Source organism: Argiope bruennichi, chromosome 1 (assembly GCF_947563725.1).
Source record: "Argiope bruennichi chromosome 1, qqArgBrue1.1, whole genome shotgun sequence".
NCBI classification, from domain to species: Eukaryota; Metazoa; Arthropoda; class Arachnida; order Araneae; family Araneidae; genus Argiope; species Argiope bruennichi.
Genome location: NC_079151.1, coordinates 87,088,848 through 87,110,120, shown reverse-complemented (window position 1 = coordinate 87,110,120; position 21,273 = coordinate 87,088,848). Strand labels below are relative to the sequence as shown.

General features: G+C 31.1%; 1 protein-coding gene across 1 annotated transcript in view; it reads left to right on the top strand.

Moving 5' to 3' along the window:
* Window positions 1-21,273, top strand: part of LOC129973432 (uncharacterized) — a 70,222-nt gene that overhangs the window by 25,320 nt on the left and 23,629 nt on the right. Inside the window, exons 11-19 of the mRNA XM_056087499.1 lie at window positions 62-107; window positions 6,343-6,506; window positions 9,075-9,278; window positions 10,728-10,961; window positions 12,620-12,919; window positions 16,706-16,871; window positions 18,354-18,520; window positions 19,568-19,669; window positions 21,034-21,161. Coding sequence (XP_055943474.1) covers window positions 62-107; window positions 6,343-6,506; window positions 9,075-9,278; window positions 10,728-10,961; window positions 12,620-12,919; window positions 16,706-16,871; window positions 18,354-18,520; window positions 19,568-19,669; window positions 21,034-21,161 — 1,511 coding nt within the window. The remainder of the gene's footprint in view (window positions 1-61; window positions 108-6,342; window positions 6,507-9,074; window positions 9,279-10,727; window positions 10,962-12,619; window positions 12,920-16,705; window positions 16,872-18,353; window positions 18,521-19,567; window positions 19,670-21,033; window positions 21,162-21,273) is intronic.

The following is a 21,273-nucleotide window of genomic DNA, read 5'->3' as shown; positions in this document are numbered from 1 at the left end:
AATAATATTCCAATTTTATTCATTCAGTCACATTATAAGAGAAAATTATTCTATTTTACAGAACTTTTTTCTACTTATTGGATCTCGGAAAGAAGACCTTCAGAATGGTAAATAACTTCCTATTTGTATCAATATTGATTATAAAAATTGTGAATTATAATCATATGAATAATCGTCTAGTTTTATCTGATTTCATGTTAAATTTTTTACGTACATTATTTCTCTCTCGTGTTTAGTTTAGTTACATTAACGTCCCTAACGTCCCGTTTTAAAGCAACACCAGGGCTGTTTTGCAAAGGGCCACGTAATTTTAAACCGCGGTCAGATGACGAGGGTGACACCTGAGTTGGTACTCCTTCTCCAAGCTTCCACACCACGCCAGCTGTAAGGACGTTGGGCCCCAACGGATTTAGCGTGCTCCAGACCCGTTTACACGACGGCTCTTCGGTGGAATCGGGTCTTGAACCCGAAACCCTCCGGAGACCTTGCACCAGATCACTGCAGCCTTATTCCTCTGTAATATATTAGAAATAAATTATTCCATTTTAGTTATATATTAGTATATAATTCAAAGCTGCAGACTATGTAGGGATCTGGGGAAAATAGACATAGAGATAATACATTCTTTTCAAGTTTAAAAATTTACAAATCGCCTCTGACGACCAACTTTTTGCCAAATCTAAATAAACCCATCTTCTGATTATAATCAATCTACAAATTTCATTAATTTAGGTAAAAAAAAAGTTAATACACATTAGAAATGTCATTAATGATTTCCTAATTTTTTTTTCGTCTATTTTCCAGAAAAAAAAAATTCAAAAGCACTATTTTGCTGTACATTCTCGGAGGATGAGAGAAATCTTTATAGATTTCCCCAGTTACAGTCATTAATTAAAATTCTAATGTATTGATTACACTAATTTTTAATAATATGATAGTTGACCTCCCCCCCCCTTAAAAAACGTCTCCTGGATCTTCTTTCCTCTTCGTCTCGATTTTCGAGAAGTATTGCAAAATAAAGCTTTGACTGAATCCCCAACTTCAGCAAATAGACTAATTTTGCCAATTCATCATTGATAAATTCGTTCCTTCGCAGAAATACTTAACCAATAAGAATACATTATTATTAATACGCAATCATAATTTAATAGCTTATTTTCATTTGTTTTTATTAGATTCTCCACGTGTCTATATTAATAATATAAATATCCCAGCCAAAGACGGCTGGTATTAATAAGATTTACTTAATCATGTAATTTGATGAGCTTCGTTCTATCACAGTAAAAGTATGATTAAATCATAATTACAATAGTATAAGTAAAAATAAGCAAAATGTTATTTTAAATAGTTATATTTCAGGGTGTTAAATTTTCAAAATAGTGATGAAAATTGACAAAAATCGGCACAATTATTGAGGTAGAGGACTCCGTCAAAGATTTAATTTATAATATATTTCTAAATTGAAAAGTAGGGGGTAGGCTATCATTGATGACATATCTAAGGATCACGAGCATTCATAAAAAACGTAAATCATCAAAATCAGTTTCAATGATTGTGATTGGGGAAATCTTTCGAGGATTTTAACCATAGAGAAGGCATTGAATGCACATAATGTAGTTGTGTTTTTTCTATTTCTTTCGGAGATGATGAGAGAAGGGAGGCGTTGACCAAAGAAGTCAGAGCTTCCATTTATAAAAGGGGCTTCAAATGGAAAGGTACGAAACAACACTGTGGGTATAAATGAAGACTTTATTCAAAGTATACACCATAGGCCTGAGCACAACTATCACATTGATTAACGAGCTGAAGGATTTCTTGTTCCGAGAATAGGGGGTAGGCTATGGCCTACCCCCTATTCCGTGACCTTCCTATGGCCTACCCCCTGTGGCCGTGACAAGACCCAGTCCTTCACAGCGTCCTTGAGTTCGCCGTCCGAGTTGATGTGCTTCCTTTTCAGATGTTTTTTCAGGGGACCAAACACATGAAAATCGCAGGGTGACATGCCCGAGCTATAGGGCGGATGGTCGAGCTGCTCCCTCTTGAACTTGGCCAGTTCCATGTATGTGATCCTGGAGACGTGTGGACGCGCGTTATTGTGGAGCAGAACTACACCCTCCGTGAGTAGCCCCGGTCTTTTGTTCTTGATGGACCTGCGTAGTCTTCGGAGTGTCTACACAATCGTCGAATTTTGCAATGTGAACGCCATCCTGTCTTCACATGCACTGCCACGTCAATTGGACGGCGCTCTTTATAAGAACCTGCGCATGCGGGCGCCAGCGCATGCTCCGATCTACGCTTTAGACTCCAATCGCATCCCTAGATGTCTCGCTAAGTTCTTCCATAACGGCATAGACAAATATGTTAACGGTTACGTTGTTACGACGTTTCGTACCTTTTCATTTGAACACCCTTATAGCAAAAATTGCAAAAATGGAACTATGGTTGTGGCTATGCAACAACGTCATTGATTTTTTTTTTTAGATATGTAGATGCTTTTCTTTTCTGTGAGTTCAAATATATCTTTCCCCACCGGATGCAGCAACTAAATGTGTCATTTGCGCTATGGGCTTGTTAACCATAGATAAAAAAAATTATGATAAAAATAATACATGATTTTTAAAAAAAATTCTTAGCACGCTTTAGACCAAAGAAAATAATACTTAAATTGTGAATATTAAGAAGTATTATTTCCAATAATACATTCCTGCATATATAGAAAATATTCTAAGCAGTGAAAAATAAATTTTGGCGCTAAAATAGAACTATCGCCAAAGTACAGGCTCATAACAATCTCATTCTGAAAATACCGAATCGCTGAAATAATTAAATGACTATTAATCACAGGGAAATATTAAGGTGCTCTCTATTGTTAAGGGGCCACATCATATCATAAAATCAAAAAATGAGATGTTTTTGTTAAGGTATCTGTCTACGTCTAAAAGGCCACTTTTGGTCAAAATTCACAATTTTTTTATTTTTTTTTATTTTAAAGTGCATTTATTTAGCTTTCTAAATCTGTATTTATTTTTCTCCTACGATTGATAGAAATGGAGATATGAAGATTTATGTAATTCAAAAGAGTCGAAAACGAAACCGGAAGTGCTTACCGGAAGTTGAATGTTTTTCGTCGTTTCATCAAACATACGCTCCTAAAATCAGAAATTAATTATTTTTTTAAATTTATACAAAACTATATGCAAGCCACCTAAATTTGAATTAATTTTCAGCTCTTTATATACAGAAAAGATTGGCAACAGCTGCTTCTCGAACATTGTTTACGTTTGAAAACATCTGCTCGTCTCGTGTTATATGTTTATTTACTTTGCTTTTTCGAGTGAATACAGCTTAGTTTGATTTGAATATTTATTGCTTTTTGTTTAAAAAGTGTTTTAAATGGGTGGAAAAAGCATTAACAGAAGTAAGAAACGAAAGTTTCATGGAAATAGGCATTCTTCTTCCATGCAAGCTGCAGACTCTGTTGGTGTATCAGATTCAAAACAAAAGACTTGCAGCGAAAAGAAACTGCTGAATTCGCAGTTATGTGAAGATAATGTTCCTGATTTGAAAACAAATAACCTTTCTGGATTTCGAATTATGGATATCGAGATATTAATAAGTGTTTTTACTCTTTTATGTTGTCCTTTATGCTTCAAAAGCAACTTGTATTTGATAGAGGATTCTACCTTTGGATTGTGTTCGAATTTCTGCCTCAAATGCAAGAATTGCTCCTTTTACAAAGGTTTTTCTTCATCTAAAAAGAAAAACACATCCAATGAAATAAACACTCGACTTGTGTGTGCACTTAGAATCATTGGAAAGGGTTATACGGCTGGAAAGAAATTTTTTGCTACCCTCAATTTTCCATCTTTTCTTTCCAAACAAGCATTCAGAATGCAGGAACTGAAGCTTCTTCGTGCTGCTCGTTCTGTTGCAGAAAATTCAATGAATATTGCTGCTACTGAGTTAAAAGACAATAAAAACCCTGCTGCTATTACTGAATGTGGTGTATCTGTTGATGGAACATGGCAACGGAGAGGGTTTTCATCACTGAATGGAGTAGTGAGTGCAATCTCTGTGACATGTGGTAAGGTGCTGGATATTGAAGTGATGTCTCAGTTTTGCCAATGGTGTCACACGAAAAAGCTGAATTTATCATGTGCATCAAAACATCAGTGTGCAAATCATAAGGGTTCATCTGGAAGTATGGAAGTGCTTGGTGCTTACAGAATATTTGAGCGTTCCAAGAGTTGTCGTAAACTCATTTATTCACAATACTATGGAGATGGTGACTCTAAGGGCTATGATACAGTTAAAGACATTTATGGGAAAGATTCCGTTTCAAAACTGGAATGCATTGGCCATATTCAGAAGCGAGTAGGCACTCGTTTGAGAAAATTAAAGTCATCGAATAAATCTCTTGGTGGCAAAGGGAAATTAACAGACTCCTTCATAAATAAGTTGCAAAATTACTATGGGATAGCAATTAGAGCTAATGCAGGGAATTTATTGCAAATGCAGAGTGCAACCATTGCTGCATTTGCTCACACATGTTCTAATAATAAACATCCCATGCATGGACAGTGCCCAACAGGAAAGGACAGTTGGTGTAAATATCAACGTGCAATTTCCTGTGGAAAAAAATTCAAAGAAACAAATGCAGGTCTTCCAAAGAACATTATTAAAATCATTAAGCCAACATATATGCAGCTATGCGATCAAAACTTATTGAAAAAATGCTTACACGGTAAGACTCAAAATGCCAATGAAAGCTTCAATAATCTTTTGTGGACAATAATTCCCAAAAACACATTTGTGGAGCTACAGACTTTACGTTTGGGAGCATCAATAACTGCAATAATTTTTAATGATGGATTTTATGGTCTCTTGGCAATTTTTTTTGAACTGGGAATAACTCCTGGGGATTATACCCTGAGACACTTCCTTTCTCTCGATAAAGAAAGAATCATCACGTCAAAAAGGCAGTCATTGGGTACAACAAAAGTTGCCAGGAAAAAATTAAGAGCTTTTAGAAAGAAGAAAACAGATAAAATTGTTAACAAAGAAGGTGTATCATATAAATGTGGTGAATATTAATAAAAATGAAGAGAGATATTTTTCATAAAACACAATTAAAAACTTTAAATGCATTTTTTGAGGAACTTTAATTTTGTAAAAATTTTGATACGCAAAACATGATATCTCAAAATATTATGAATATTTTTTAATGAAATTTTGTATGTATGTTATTTATACTATCCTAAAGGCAATGAACTAGGATTATAGTTTTGAGATGAATAGTTTTTTATTTAGAGCTCATTAATGTTGTTTATGCATAAGAATTTTGATAAATTTTCAGTTAGGAAATACTCGAACTGCTATAACTTTCTTATAAATGCAAATATTTCTTAGATCCTAGTTCATTGCCTTCACTAAAGCTCTAACTATATTTTGTAGAAAAAGAATTTGAAAATTGTGATTAGAATTCTTGTTAGGATGTTTTGCGTTTTACACCAATTTTCTCAGTTTTTTACCCAAATTTCCCCATTTGACTGAGTTGCAAATTACATAAAACTTTTTAAATGGTATTATTCATTGTTTTGAATTGCAATAACCTAAAAAATAAACTAAAAATGAAAATTAAACAGTTTTTTCAAAAATTTGTCTTCGCACGTAGACAGATACCTTAAACCTCTAAAAAATCAATAAATAAAAGAATTATTTAAATTCACCTCTCAGTTTTTTTTAAACGTGTTCTCGATAAGGAACTTTTATCTTTTAGAGTGCATTTTTCAGCACCTTATTAATTAATAAAAATGCACTTCTTCATTTCTTGCAAAATATTTTTTCTAAAATTGATTATCCCTTCTTTTGTTGTATAAAGCATGGTCCTTTACATTTATCACTCTTTTGGTGAATGTCAATAAAAAATGATTTTAAAATTCTTTTTTGTTTGTTGTTTTTTGTTTGTTTCTTATGGCACTTGCCACTGACAAGCCCGCTGTTACGAAGACAGCGATTTAAGCCTGAGGGGGAACGTCTCTTATTTTTTATAGCAGCGCCAACTAGGGCCAAGAGTACGACTTTGCCACTCACGCATCACTCATTCGCTTGCACAACCCCTTTTTACAGGAGGGCACATTCACACATCTCACAGATAGAACAACAGAAGAACAACCATGCCCAAACCGGGACTCGAACCCGGGACGCCCAGATCACGGGAAAGACGCGCTACCCCTATGCCAGGACGCCGGCCTTTAAAAATTCTATTTGATAAAAGAAATAAGATTTTAATGTTTTTTGACATATAGCGCTGAAATGTCTATTTATTATATGATTCCATAGGTTCGAAGAAGAAAATCATAGTATTTTACACGAAGACAGGCAAACTCCGCGTTGCATTACTGTGAAAAAAATTGGAGAAACTCGGAGTTACAGTATTTCGCCGTGCGATGATTATAAAAAATTTAGTTTTCTTTGCATTCATCAACCCCTCACAATATTAGAAAGTAAGTATTACAGAGTGTTCTAAAATTTCTGATGTTAATTACTCATAATTTTATTCCCAATGCATTTTGCAGAATTGCATAAAAGTTTATCAGGATTTTATTTAAAACACTCAATTTTATTCCCAATGCATTTTGCAAAATTGCATAAAATTTTATCAGCATTTTATTTAAAACATTCAATTTTATTCTCAATGCATTTAGCAGATCATATAAAAGTTTATCAAGATTTTGTTTAAAATACGCAATTTTATTCCCAATGCATCTTGCAGAATTGCATAAAAGTTAATCAGGATTTTATTTAAAACACTCAATTTTAGTCCAAATGCATTTTGCAGAGTTGCATAAAAGTTTATCAGATTTTATTTAAAACACTCAACATGAGCTCTGTGAATCCCTGCCGAGGTGCGTCGCACATAATCTGTTCGACTGCCACACGATTAATGACATTTGAAAAGTCGTATTCGGAATTCTTTCCAGTAAATTCGACAAACTTGAAGCGTTTTTGTTAGTGATGCCTTGAAAGGCTTCGTAAAGTTTTCATCAAGAAAACGTTCATTAACTGTCAGTTGAGTATTTAAGTAAGATTATCAAAAGATATTAAAAGGATACTTTCTGAAGCAGTTATAAGACGAAATCACACATCTCTCATATTCTACCAAAACATTACTTCTATTTTTATCACAGGATATACTTTTGAATGGTTTTAGAGTTAATAAAATACGTTACTGGCTTTGAAGTTCGTTCTAGAATATTTTAGATAGCATGAGAAAAGGTAGCAAATTCACAATATGAAAATGACGAAATGTACAACTGTGCTATGCTGTTTGGCTTAAACTATGTGATAACTTTTTTTTTTAATTTCACTAATTCTAACTCACACTTTTAAATAGACGTTTAAAATTAGATTAATGGTTTAATATTTTTTCTACATACTTATATCAAAACCGTTTTTAATTATTTAGGACATAAATGTATAACGTTAAGTAAGGGTAACATTAAATACAATCCAACAAGCTAGATGATGGAAAAAACGCTTCATTTCCATGAATGTTTCAGAAAAATGAATCATAGATAAAGACACAGCCAAATTATATGCACCGAATAGTATTTGCAGAAATTAACACAAAGACTCAGCAAATTACAATTAAATAGAAATAACAGCCCTAATAAAGGCACATAGTCTTTAGTAGCTTTCAACTCGCAATATGAACTAACTCCAGAGATATATTGATTTGTTTCATGTTCTTGGAATCATATAATTCTGTAATAATTCATGAAATCACACGGAATTCTTTAGAAGAATTTCCTGTCGTTTTTTTCCCCCTAAAAGAGATAGGGTCATATTTCTAGCGATTTCCAGAATCGCCATTTTTGTCGTCAAATCGCTAGCCAGAGATTATCGAATTAGCATCCATAAATCTCCATAAATCTCTCTTTACATAAGACTAACATAGAAGGAAAAAATGTAACGGATTCGTAACAATATTAGTATAACACTGATACACGTGATATAAAGAAATAAATATTTTTTTCTAATTATTGCTCGTAATAAACAATTGTATATGTATATACAAATGAATAAAAACTTCTGAATAAAAATTTCGGCTTAAAATGAAATTAGTATTAAATAATTTCAATCGCATTCAGCAAAACATGTTTGTTATTTGTTATTTTTGAACTCAGCAAGTGCCTTATCTTATCAGAATCCTTTAACTTAAAAAAAAATTCTGATCAAAACATTAAGTAATGTGTCATAGTTTGATTTTTAAAAATAACGCTAAGTAAAAAAGAATCCCATTTGGATGCCTTTCTTAAACCAGAACGGCACCCATTTGAGATATACGGTACCGAACGATATCAAAATGGTAAATCTAAACTAGAACAACTTAAATTGCCACGTGATTGTAATTTCTTGCATATTTGGGTGTTTTTACAGTATATTCCATCATTCAAACTTACTGTAAAAAAAACTCCCAAATAATTTTATTTGAAATTATATGACATGATTCGAGTCAATACTATATATCTGTGTTATCAATCTGATATCAGTCAGGAATGGATTTTAATGGCATTATCTGTGATGTGCTTCATGAGAATACGAAAACTTTTATTTCGTCGAAAATAACGAAATTTCATACTTTAAAACAATTTTATTTGCCCTTGACTTTCACATTAATGAAATTTAATTACAAAATTATGATTAATATCAAATTTGCTTTCTCTGCAACAATAGTTGACAAGTTACGATAAGCATCTAATAAAAAAAGGGGGGAAGCAGTAGCATGGAAATATGACAAGAATTCGAAACCCACCAATACGTGCTTTTATAAATTTTGCTAACGTACAATAAAATTTCATTAAATTTATTCATGGATATATTCTATATAAAACTTATTTAAGACATATTCCTAAAATGCTTGAAATAGAACAAAAACAAAATTCCATCTATTTAGAATATTGTGATCATGAATATTGACTTTTAATTATCAAAAGCATTGTCATGACTTTTTATGAAGAATAGAAAAATCAAGTGATATTTGTTGAATTAAGGTTTCTTACAATTTGCAGCTATAGCTTTTTCAAGGAGCTGGAAAAAATTTATTCATCAAGATTCTTGTTATTTTGTTGATGACACTGAAAAGACTTGGAAAGAGGCGAATAAATTCTGTCAGGCATTTCCTGCCAAATCAAGTCTACTTCAAAGCATACGGAACCTGAACGATTATTCATTATTCAAAGTTTTAATACCAGCATTGACACAACTTTCGAAAGGTAATTTTCTTTTTTTTTAAGAATACGTCAAAATATTATGTAATATCATAAATAATGGCTCATTTGATGTTATCATGGAAGATGCTGCTTCCTTTATTCATGCACCACTTTTATCCATTATAATTGCATATAACCTATGACGATTAATAATACGTTTCTGAATTTATCTTATTTTTACTAATATTGAAGCTCAGAGATCAGCTGTCATTTTAAGGAATTACCAAACTGAAAAGAAAAAAAAATTATAGAGTTATCCTGTTATATTTACTGTTCATTTCAGTATTCTGAGACGGTCACTATGCGGCGATTCTATCTCATTCAGGGGAGAGAAGCGGAAGGTTGAGCGCATTTCCAGAATTCTTCGTCATTCTTTGACCTTGATTTTCACCCTATTAGACACTTTTTTGTTCAATTTTTTTTCTTCTCACGTGTACATACAATATCGTGTCGTTTTTGACCATATTATTTTAATTCAGTCCGAATTGAGTAAACATCTCCTCCCTTCATCTTCCCTCTCATCCCTATTTTGAAAAATTAAACCCATCCTAACGCATGCGTAAAAGCGCGGAGGGTTTCAGAATCCGTTATCAAACACTATCTCTTGGTGTTTTTACGCCATTTTTAAATGAAAAATAAAAATAACGGGTACTTTGTAAGAAGTTTTTTTTTTTTTTTTTTGGAACAATTTGTGTTTTATTTTGAATTAAGGCCAGGCATAACCCCATTACGGAATTATACACAATAATGTTTTCTTTCAGATTTCTAAACATTTGTAAGTAAAAACTGTCAAAATCGCTGTTTTCATTAAAAAATATCATTGAAATTTACATATAAATAACAAATATTTTAAAAGAATTCTTATTTATCATAAATTATCCTTCATTTTCTTATTTATTTCTTGAATACTGTTTTTTCGTTAGAAAAATTTTTAAAACTGTTTCGAACATCCTTTCTATTGTATTTTTTAACTATTACTGGGAAACAAAACAAAAGAAACACTGGGGGCGTACACTTTGTTATTGAGGATGCAATAACCGAAAAAAATTAGGACACATAGGAAAAAATTTTCAGACGTCATGTCCATAGATTTCCCTTAGTTTTGTTTCGGATTGAAGAAAATCAGAAGTATGAATATTTCTCAAAACATGGAGGTCGAATTTTTTAGACGTTTATAATCGCTCAATCATATGTTTTATAAATCGTATACAACTTTATATATGATGAAATAAAAAAGAATTATTTCTTCAAAATTATTTATTCTTTAAATTTCCATGCTTTTCGAATAGCAGAATTCAATAAAAAAAAATGCAGGAAATAAAATATATCGTGTTCAATTTCAAATGCATTTAAACTAAATTTATTCAGTCTCGATGTTTTTATTCAATACTTTATAATAAAAAGTTTAATGTGCGCTATAAATATTTGTTTTTTTTTAAATTATTTTTCAAGGATTTTCTTGGTGGACTGACCTATTGCAAGAGAACGGAACGCTGAAGTGGTCCAATTTGCCAGAAGAATCGTTGACTTTCGTAGACTGGGAAGAGAATACCGATTTCAGCATGGAAAGGGCTCGTGTTGTCCTCATCCCAGATCCTTCGAATGAAAGCAGCATTCTTTGGTCCCTGAAAGATCTTTCGTCAAAAGCAGCTTCTATATGTGAAATACAAAGCTTGGAATATACTCGTAAGTTTAAGAAATGTTTATTAAGAGAATGCTTATTTTTTGGTAATTAATATTTGAAAAGCACTTGATAATATCTGAAATGTTAAGTTAAAACTTTTATGTTTTTCATAAAGCAGACATCTGTAAACAAATTGTTACTGTAAAACAAGTAATCTTGGTAAGTGTGATGGATGCATTTACAACAAGAAAAATTATTATTTCCTATATAAGCTTCTGTAATTATTAAATTTGGCTATATTACCTAAACTCGTGAACTGAATTGCATTTATAGGGTATTCAAAAAGAAGGAGTAGAATTAAAATGCTTATTTCTAATGAAAGAAAAAAAAAATATACGGTACATCTATGAATAAATTACAATGTTTGATTCTATGCATTCAGCGTTCGTTTATTTAGCTATAAGACAATAATCGAAAAGTTCATTTCTTGCCACACATGAAGTAATTGAAATCTGGTTATTGAATACACTGCTGTAACACTTCGATCTCATATCGAAGTCAAAGAATTTTAGGCACAGATGTTAAATATAAGCTATACCGTTGGTTGGGAAATTCCAAATTTTCTACTTCCTCTATTTGTAAATTTCCCATAGTTAGATACACGTTAAAAAAAAGTTGGGACAAGCTCAGTTTTTTCATTTATAGTGCGAGGACGACCAGTGCTTTCTCTTTTTGCATATGCACCCAAATTCTATAAATTTCTTCCAGCAATTGTATATCCATTTATAACGAGGTGACTTCGTTGAATTTATAAAAAAATGCAAGCTGTAAGGCAGTGGTGGATTTACACTTTACATATTGTAGCAGACAAAATGACTTCATCTGAGACATCGCCATTTTTTTTAAGTAAGCAACAATGAAAATAAAAAAAAAGTATTTTTGCTCACTATAAATCTGTCGTCTCGCCTATTTCTTCAATTTTAAGTTCCCATGTAGAGCATCCGATTCTTCCCCATCTAATCAGAAATTCTTTTGCCCCATAAGCATTCGATTTAGTTTTCGCACACATTCATTTCGAAGTGGTTCATTATCAACTGTATTATTATTTTTCATTTAATCATGTTTATTACTATTTTTAATTAAAAAAAATTCTTTAAGAAATAACGTAGCAGTTCATATCCAAAAAAAATTAAATGCACCAGGAATGATGAGAATCGCTTTAGAATTGGCTTTTAAAATTGGAGTTCAATGTTTAAAAGTTTGGGAACCCTCGGTGTATTCTGATTGTCATCAAATGTTTCAAAATGAGGCAAAAATGCATAACATGCTCTAAGTTACTAGATTGGCTTTCCAAAACATGCCACTATATTACATAGCTAATCGGATTGGATAAAAGGGAGCAAGTAAAAAATGAGTAAATAAAAACAAGTATTATAATAAGAAAAGAATATAAATTAGAAAGTTACAGATACTAAACAACTATAGAATGGACCATCAAAATTTTTTTAAGGTAGTTTAATAAAATAAAGGGTGGATTTTAAAAATAAAACAAGTGCGTATGTGTATCGATATAAAGCAAATATATTTGTCAAAATTTCAAAAGTTGATTCTATTATTCATTATTAATACAAGCCAAACTTACGCAATTAATTTCAATTAATATAATTTCTGTATATTATATTTAAATATTCTTTTTGTGGCTTCTTTTTTTAAAAAATAGATTCTACTTCTGTATATATTGATATTGGACCAGAAGGACATAACCTAGATGATACAAATTATTATAATGTAGACCTGTATTGTGTTCCGAGTGGTTGGTTTGTATCAGAAAGCGTAGCTTGGTTTAAAGATGGTGATCCCGTGAAACATGGAATCGGCAAAAAGCAATTGTCTCTAATTTTAAAAGCACCATTTAAGTTGGAAAAAGTTTCGGAATTTCAAGGTTATTATAGATGTTCTGTTGACGATGAAATTCGCTATGAACAAATCTTCTCTTCTAAAGTGTTGGTTAGAATTCCAGGTATGTATAATTTTACTGCCTCATAATTTTAATCACAAAGATAATTCTTAAATTGAGGAATTTTATTTAATTGGTTAATTTAATGAGTTGGATTTTTATTTAATGAAAATAAAAACATTTTTTCAGTTGTTTTGCATCAGTTAGTAGAAACTAATGTTTCATAAGCACTTTTTTTTGTTTACTATCTTATGAAACTTTCTTTAAATGCAGCTTCCAAATATTGAAAACTAATTTAAATTTCAGATTTTAATATGCAGAAGTATTTTCTTAAAAGCTTTACAATATATTATCAAATCACAGGGAAGGAAGGGAACATCTTGCTTGGTTTAGCATCGATTTGCGAGCATTATCATGAAGAAAAACATTACAGAAAAAAAATTCCAAAGTCATTTTAACTTTCTTTTCCGTCGCATTAAGGTTGGTAATTCACCATTACGTTTCTCATATGTTTCCTTTCTTTGAATTTAAACTACTCTTAGATGTATCGAATTCACCAGAAGCACAATATCTCTTTAAGGATCATCTGCTGCTTGCGTCAATAGATTAAATACGCGTGCCCTGACGTTTCATTCTGTCTACAGTTTTAGCAGTCTGAGGGTATTAATTGATCCACCGCATCGATAAATTGGTGATTCATGGCAGGTTTTGATTCGTTATTTTTTACTTATCTTTATATTTTCATATTAAATAGTAGCTTGTTTAGAGTAGAAAATTATAGATACTCAAAACAAATTTTTTTTTTTTTTTTTACTTATTTACTTACCGCATACTAACCACCTTTACCAGTTGTTTCGTCTGGAATACTAAATGTGTTTACTTTCAATTAAATAAATTATTCATAGCTTGATGTTCTTGATTATCCCTCGCCCTCCCAAAAAAATGTAGACATTAAACTGTGACAGACACAAATAATGTTGGCTATTTGATTAGTCCTAATATGTTTTATTTATTGTGCATATTCTCTTTATTTAACTGAATGAAGAATAATTGCAAACTATAATTAATTTCTTAAATACATTTAAGAAGCTTAAGATTAATTTCTAATTCTTAGTAATTTTTAATTGACCTTTAAGGTTTGGTTTCATGGGTTCTGATTTGGCTTATGCTAATCATTTGCGGACGAACCATGACTAGTTTCAGTGGGGGAAAAATCATTCAACTCCTCTGGAAATGATTGATTAAAAATCAATCAATGAAGGTATTTTTATCGTTATTGTTTTAAATTAGAGAGAAAGGTTAGAATAATCACTTCAAGAATTATATAGAAGATAATGGAAATAAAATATTGAATGTAAAAATTTTAGTTCGACATTTTAAAATTTTTCGGAAAAAGTGACTAATTTTTAAGAATTTCTTAAAATTTAGTAAATTATGTCAAAGGTCCAAAACAATTTTTTGGGAATGACAATTGGTTGCTTTTTTTTTCGATGAAAAAAACATTTCCGACGATAATTAGAAACCATGTTATGGAGAAATATGAGCGAAAAATCATCCAAAATAATACAAAACATTGAATAAAAAAATTTCTGCATTGGATTTTAAAATTCGGATTTTTACATGCATTGAATCATCACTACCACTTTTTGTGTGCGAAATTTCGTGTGAATAAGGCATATAGATTTGTCTGGACATCGTCGACACACAAGGACATCAAAGACAACACAAGCAATCAACACAATTTCCTTTTTATATGTATAATGTAATTGATATTATTTTTTAATCTAAAGCTATTTAAAAATAAGAAAAATTATATTCAAATTTTTAGATAAAATAATTAGCTTATCTCCAAATATTAATTTTTTAAAGTCCGCATCACAATTTCTTAAGCAATCGTTAACTACGTTTAAGTAAATGACAGCAGTATGATCAGGAGGTACTAAATAAAATCATTGAATCAAAATTTGCGCAATCTTATGATTGTATTAAAAAATTATAATTCTTCATATTACTTATATAATTTGAAAATTATTTATATAATTATTTTCCCAAAAGATAAAAATTTATTTTAACCAGCGGTGGTGGTTTCCCCAAAACTTTCTTGCATAATCTATGATAAAAGTGTTATGCCAGAGAACGCCTTACATGACATTGTCATTGAATTGTTATCAAATAACAAAACTGGTGTGAATTTAGCATTTTTACTGTATCTATCATATCATCCTTGTTCGGTTTTTTAGCGATTAATCCCTGACATGCGTTTAATAGTATCCGAAAATAGAATTTATATTTGCAAAGCGTTTTTCGAAACGGATTGAAAAACAATTGGCACAATATTACATCAGTAGTCACAGAATTCCATACTAAATGCTTGACATATGTAAATCATTGCATTTTTGAGTTATCATGTTTGCATGTTTTTGACCGAAAAACGTCAATCCTTTGTTGGATCGAACGGATTTCGAAACGGATTGAAAAACAATTGGCACAATATTACATCAGTAGTCACAGAATTCCATACTAAATGCTTGACATATGTAAATCATTGCATTTTTGAGTTATCATGTTTGCATGTTTTTGACCGAAAAACGTCAATCCTTTGTTGGATCGAACGGATTTCGAAACGGATTGAAAAACAATTGGCACAATATTACATCAGTAGTCACAGAATTCCATACTAAATGCTTGACATATGTAAATCATTGCATTTTTGAGTTATCATGTTTGCATGTTTTTGACCGAAAAACGTCAATCCTTTGTTGGATCGAACGGATTTCGAAACGGATTGAAAAACAATTGGCACAATATTACATCAGTAGTCACAGAATTCCATACTAAATGCTTGACATATGTAAATCATTGCATTTTTGAGTTATCATGTTTGCATGTTTTTGACCGAAAAACGTCAATCCTTTGTTGGATCGAACGGATTTCGAAACGGATTGAAAAACAATTGGCACAATATTACATCAGTAGTCACAGAATTCCATACTAAATGCTTGACATATGTAAATCATTGCATTTTTGAGTTATCATGTTTGCATGTTTTTGACCGAAAAACGTCAATCCTTTGTTGGATCGAACGGATTTCGAAACGGATTGAAAAACAATTGGCACAATATTACATCAGTAGTCACAGAATTCCATACTAAATGCTTGACATATGTAAATCATTGCATTTTTGAGTTATCATGTTTGCATGTTTTTGACCGAAAAACGTCAATCCTTTGTTGGATCGAACGGATTTCGAAACGGATTGAAAAACAATTGGCACAATATTACATCAGTAGTCACAGAATTCCATACTAAATGCTTGACATATGTAAATCATTGCATTTTTGAGTTATCATGTTTGCATGTTTTTGACCGAAAAACGTCAATCCTTTGTTGGATTTAGCTCACAATTTAACACGTGTCTACACTATAGATGTTAAACCTGTGTACCGAATTTCATCTATCTAGTTCTCTTCGTTTTCAAGTTATCATGTTAGATTCGAACAGTCGGAATTCCTCTGTAGAAATTTTACTCAAAATTTAATAGAAATCTGCAAAATTGGTGTAAAGACCATGTCTAACTGAAAAGGTTTTTGAGTTATCTTTGTCACAGACAGACAGATGGGCGGACATTTTCCAAAAATGTGTTTTTCGAAGTCATGGAGGTCTAAAACGCGGAGATTAGTCAAAATCTCGAGTTCGAATTTTTTGATGATTACTATACTAAGTATATGGGAAAGTAAAAATTGTAATATAATTGAAAAATATTATATTCATCACTACATTATATACATTTAATTTCAGATTGTTTTGATAAAATAAATAGTGAATATTCTTGCTTTTTATTTATTATAGGAGTGCATACATTTGTTCTATTTATGAAATCGGAACTTTCAAAACTCACCAGTTGTTATGATGCACTGCCACTGGTTATATCCTTTAATGAGGAATTAGGTTTACATTTACGAGAGATTTTTCTCAATGAATCCATGACTGTTCTGAAGAATATCACATGTATTGAGTGAGTATTTTAGTAATTAAAAATATAAAACATCGGGATTTTCTCTTTTGTTTGTTATTTTTGTAAGCCTTTGCTAATATCTATTTATTCTTAACTCACTAGTTATTGTATACTAGCTGATATAACCTGACTTCGAATGAAAATAATGTTATTTTCATGTCTATTATGAATAAAACTAATGAAAGTAGTCTTCCTAAAACTCTCTCGCATATTCTTTAATGAAAGTGTTGTTCTTTCTCAACCTTGCCATCTGAAATTTGTTGATTTGGGGCAAGACGAGTTCTGACTTTTAATATGAACGGATAAAAGACCTGAGAAACGCGAAATGTTGATAATGTAAACGGAGTATCTCCCGACCAATTTTGACGTAAAATGATAAAATCCCACGTGAGCGTTTTGCACTTCGTAATATAAGGAAGAAAACCGAATATGTATTTTATATGCCTCTTTTTAGCCGATTGAAATTAAAATTTACAAAATTACAATTTTAATAAATTTCAAATTTTATTGATTTGAACCGTTGCGTTTTTAAGTTACCATGTATACATATCTGCGAATAGACATACCAACAGATAGTGAATCCACAGCCGGAATTAGCTGAAAATTTGACTTTGAAAACTACACTTTAGAGGCTAAAAACTATATACCAACAGTTAATTTGGACCAGCCTGTATTCTATATTAAATGCAAATAATAAAATCGCCACTTTAATATGAAATATCTTTTGCTTTTTTTAAAAAATTTTTTAATTATAATTAAGGGTCATCAAATTTTGCTTCAATATATAAATAGTAATAAGATGAAAAAAATAGTGAACTACATATAAAAATCGCAATTTTAAATACCTGGCTTATTTTTGACTAACTTGAACACTTAACTGCTAAACAAGGCTAGCAGCTATCCAAAAGAAATTATTAATTTAATTGAGTTACTATTAGAAAAAGAGTCGCATTTTTAGAAACAAAAGTCTCTCACGGATAGATTTTAAGGAAAAAATTTCTATGAAATTAAAAACATTCGATTTGAAAGAAGGTTTTATTACAGAGTATATCGATTATTAACATTTAAAACAAAAGACATATTGAAATGCACGAGTTATTTGAAAATTACTATTATAGTGAGCTACGCTTTATGGTTTTTGCTATACAGTTAAGCTAACCTGTTTAAAATATAGAAGTCAATGTAACTAAATTAAAATGCAAAAATTGTACCTCAATAAAATATCTTAAAGATTTCAGCAATATTATATTTCAATAAAAAGTAATCGAGTCCATCCCAATTTGATGCTTAATCGAAATGTCGTTCTTATTTATTATATGAAAAATTTTAGAACAGAAAATGAATTTTTCTTCTTCTGATCACCTGTGACATTTTTTACTAAAATTTCTTCGTGAATTAAAAAAAAAGAGTATTTTTTTCCTTTTCTATTCCAGCATTTCTGGTATTCAGCTTCGCTTGATAATTTCTTTGATTATTTTGCAGTTCCAAATTACACATTTATGACCATGTTTATATTTCGGAAGATTTTGGAAATGAAAAGAAAATACAGAAAATCTTTGAAAACAGTATGAATGCAAGAAATGATTTTTTATCAGAATTACTGAACAAGCTCCATGTAGATAAAAGAGACATGTCATTTAGAAGTACTGGTAAGCAGTTTTATCTCTCTCTCTCTCTCTCTCTCTATATATATATATATATATATATATATATATATATATCACAATTTGATGCTTAATAATTATACTGATGCTTAATAATTATTTGATGCGTAATTATACTGAAAATTTAAAAACTACGTATTTGCATTATATATTTCTTTCAAACGGCACATTGTCTTCGTCGCTGTAACAGTGATAACATAATTTTATTTTGTATTTTGTAGAATCGTGCAGGTAATTAAAATAATCTTTCTTCCTTAGCTTCCTTAACTTAGACCGGATACTCGAGAGTGTTCTGTATTATATGTAATTCTATTATATTCGTCGATTTATTAGACTTATAATTATATTAAGCCATATAATAGACTTTAATGTTTATTCTGCGTATATATCATTATCGAAGTCTTGCTTCAACAAGGATGTTTGAGGCTTCATAACAAATATACATTCCGTAGCCCCGGTATTTTTGGTCAGAATCATTAACTTATATATGGAAATTGGCCTTTCTAAAATTATTATTGGAAAGCAATTCCAAAAAGGTATTTTCTTTCTCCATCAAAAAATAATATTTCGAACGTATCATATATTTTTGTATTGATATTTAATTATGAAAAAGTAACCCTTTAACTTAACTAAAATAGGGAATTTATAAAATTTTTAAAAATAATGTTATTTAATTTCAGAGTTTTATCTATCCCATTCCATTAGTAATTCTGCGTAAAAAAAAGGATTTAAGATTTTTGATAGGATTTATATGAAATTTTAAATTTTACTTTCATGATACACACAAAAAAATAATATTGTTGTTCTAGCCAGTGACCAGAAAATTTCTTTTCAACTGTGCAGAATTTTTTAATCAAAATATCATAATAAATTCAGGGTTTAAAAAAAAATTTTTTTAATAAAATTGTAAAAATTAATAAAAATTTATAATGTATTTTAATGAAAAAAAACCAACCTTTATAACCTTTCATATTGCCAGGTAAGGCTTAAAACAGTAATACTAATATAAATGTCATTTTTCTTTTACCATAGTCTCTTGCCCCAGAGAAAAATCTTACTATAATGGATGGGAACTCAATTGGCCCGATACGCCCATTGGACAAAGTACTGTGCCAGAGGAGATATGTGTAACAGGTGAGTCATTAAAAAAATCATTTCATGTTACCTTATTTTGAAATTCTATATAAAAATATATTTTAAGCAAAATAATCAATCCCAGGTGTAAAAAGCACTAATAAATATGGGTTATCTAGAGAGTAGGTCTTTAGAAACATGCATAGCAGTTGTGCTGCAATTACAACAATTCTTTGATCGCTAATTGGCTCCAATAATGTAGCCGGTGGGAAAAGGGGTCAAAGGGGAGGGCATTAATCTTAAACAGCGTTCACACGAGGCCAACTATAGCGCGCAATGGAAGGTCACGCCTAACTCAGGAATATCACGTGATCTACAATGGTTGTCACATCGGGACAACTATTTGCTATTGTGCTATTACCGTCACGTGAACTTCCTGGAGTATGTGTGACCTTCTACTGCCCGCAATAGTTGGCCTCGTGTGAACCTTGCTTTAGAGAATGCTATAGACATAAAACGGTTGTGCATTCCCGTCCTTTTTGTAAAGCAAAAAATATGCTAAAAAATGATATAGTGTCTCAGATGCATTTACATTTGCTAACCCACGGCTGACAAGTGAGGAGTGACGAAAAAATATCATTATGTCCAGAGTGATAATCGAGTGACTTACCCAATTATGTCACTGATAGGCTCAAACCGTCTGAAAAACCGAAACAGCACTGTTAAGCAAGAGAATACAACATACGTGTCATGGTGGGTTGCGATAATGTTTAAGAAAATTAATAAGCCATTGTATCTGTATGGCGGCTACAATGCCACGACTCGTTATAGAATATGGCTGGAAAATATACCCCCAACGATTGTTATCACCACAAGTGGTAAACGTTGTTACTACTACTTGTCATTACCACAAGTGGTAAACGTTGTTATAACCATAAGCGGTAACGTTCTTTGATGCGTGGATACTGCTATAGTGACTTGTCACACTAAACGTCTCAACAGCGATGACAATTATGTTTGGACATAGTCCGTCTGATTAGAAATTTTTCGAAAGGTTTCAATTGCTTCAATATCTTTGAAGAAATATTTATGGCAATATTGTATGATAAGCAACAACTTTAACGCGTTTTATGCAATCAGAAACCAAACCCAAATTTCCACCTTTGTCTCATATAACTATGTATAATTAAATTCGCATATATAAGTACATAATAAGAATAGCATGTGCCTCAGTTGATAATAGTGCTATATTCCATTGCATTTTGCTATCATTTGTGTTCAACCAATGGAGTTAACTTTCAGAGTATCTTAAATACTAAAATTCTTTCATGAAAGTCACAATTACGCCTAGATTACATTCGAAGAAAAGAATGATTAATGTTAAATATTTTCCCAAAAATTGCTAAATTATTTTAATATTTTAGATGATGGTGATCTTCTTGAACGAAAGTGTTTTGGGGATTTTAATGTAGGAGGATTCTGGAGTCCAGTGAGAAAGGCTTGCGCTACTGTTTCTTCTAGTGTGACAAAGGCGCTTCATGAATTGTCCAAAGTAAGTTTCTGCAAAATGTCTTATTGGAAAAGGAACTGATGATTTAAAATATCATATAAAAAGGAAAGGGTTCGCTAGACCACCAAAAAGTCCATTAGTCAAAAAAAGTAAA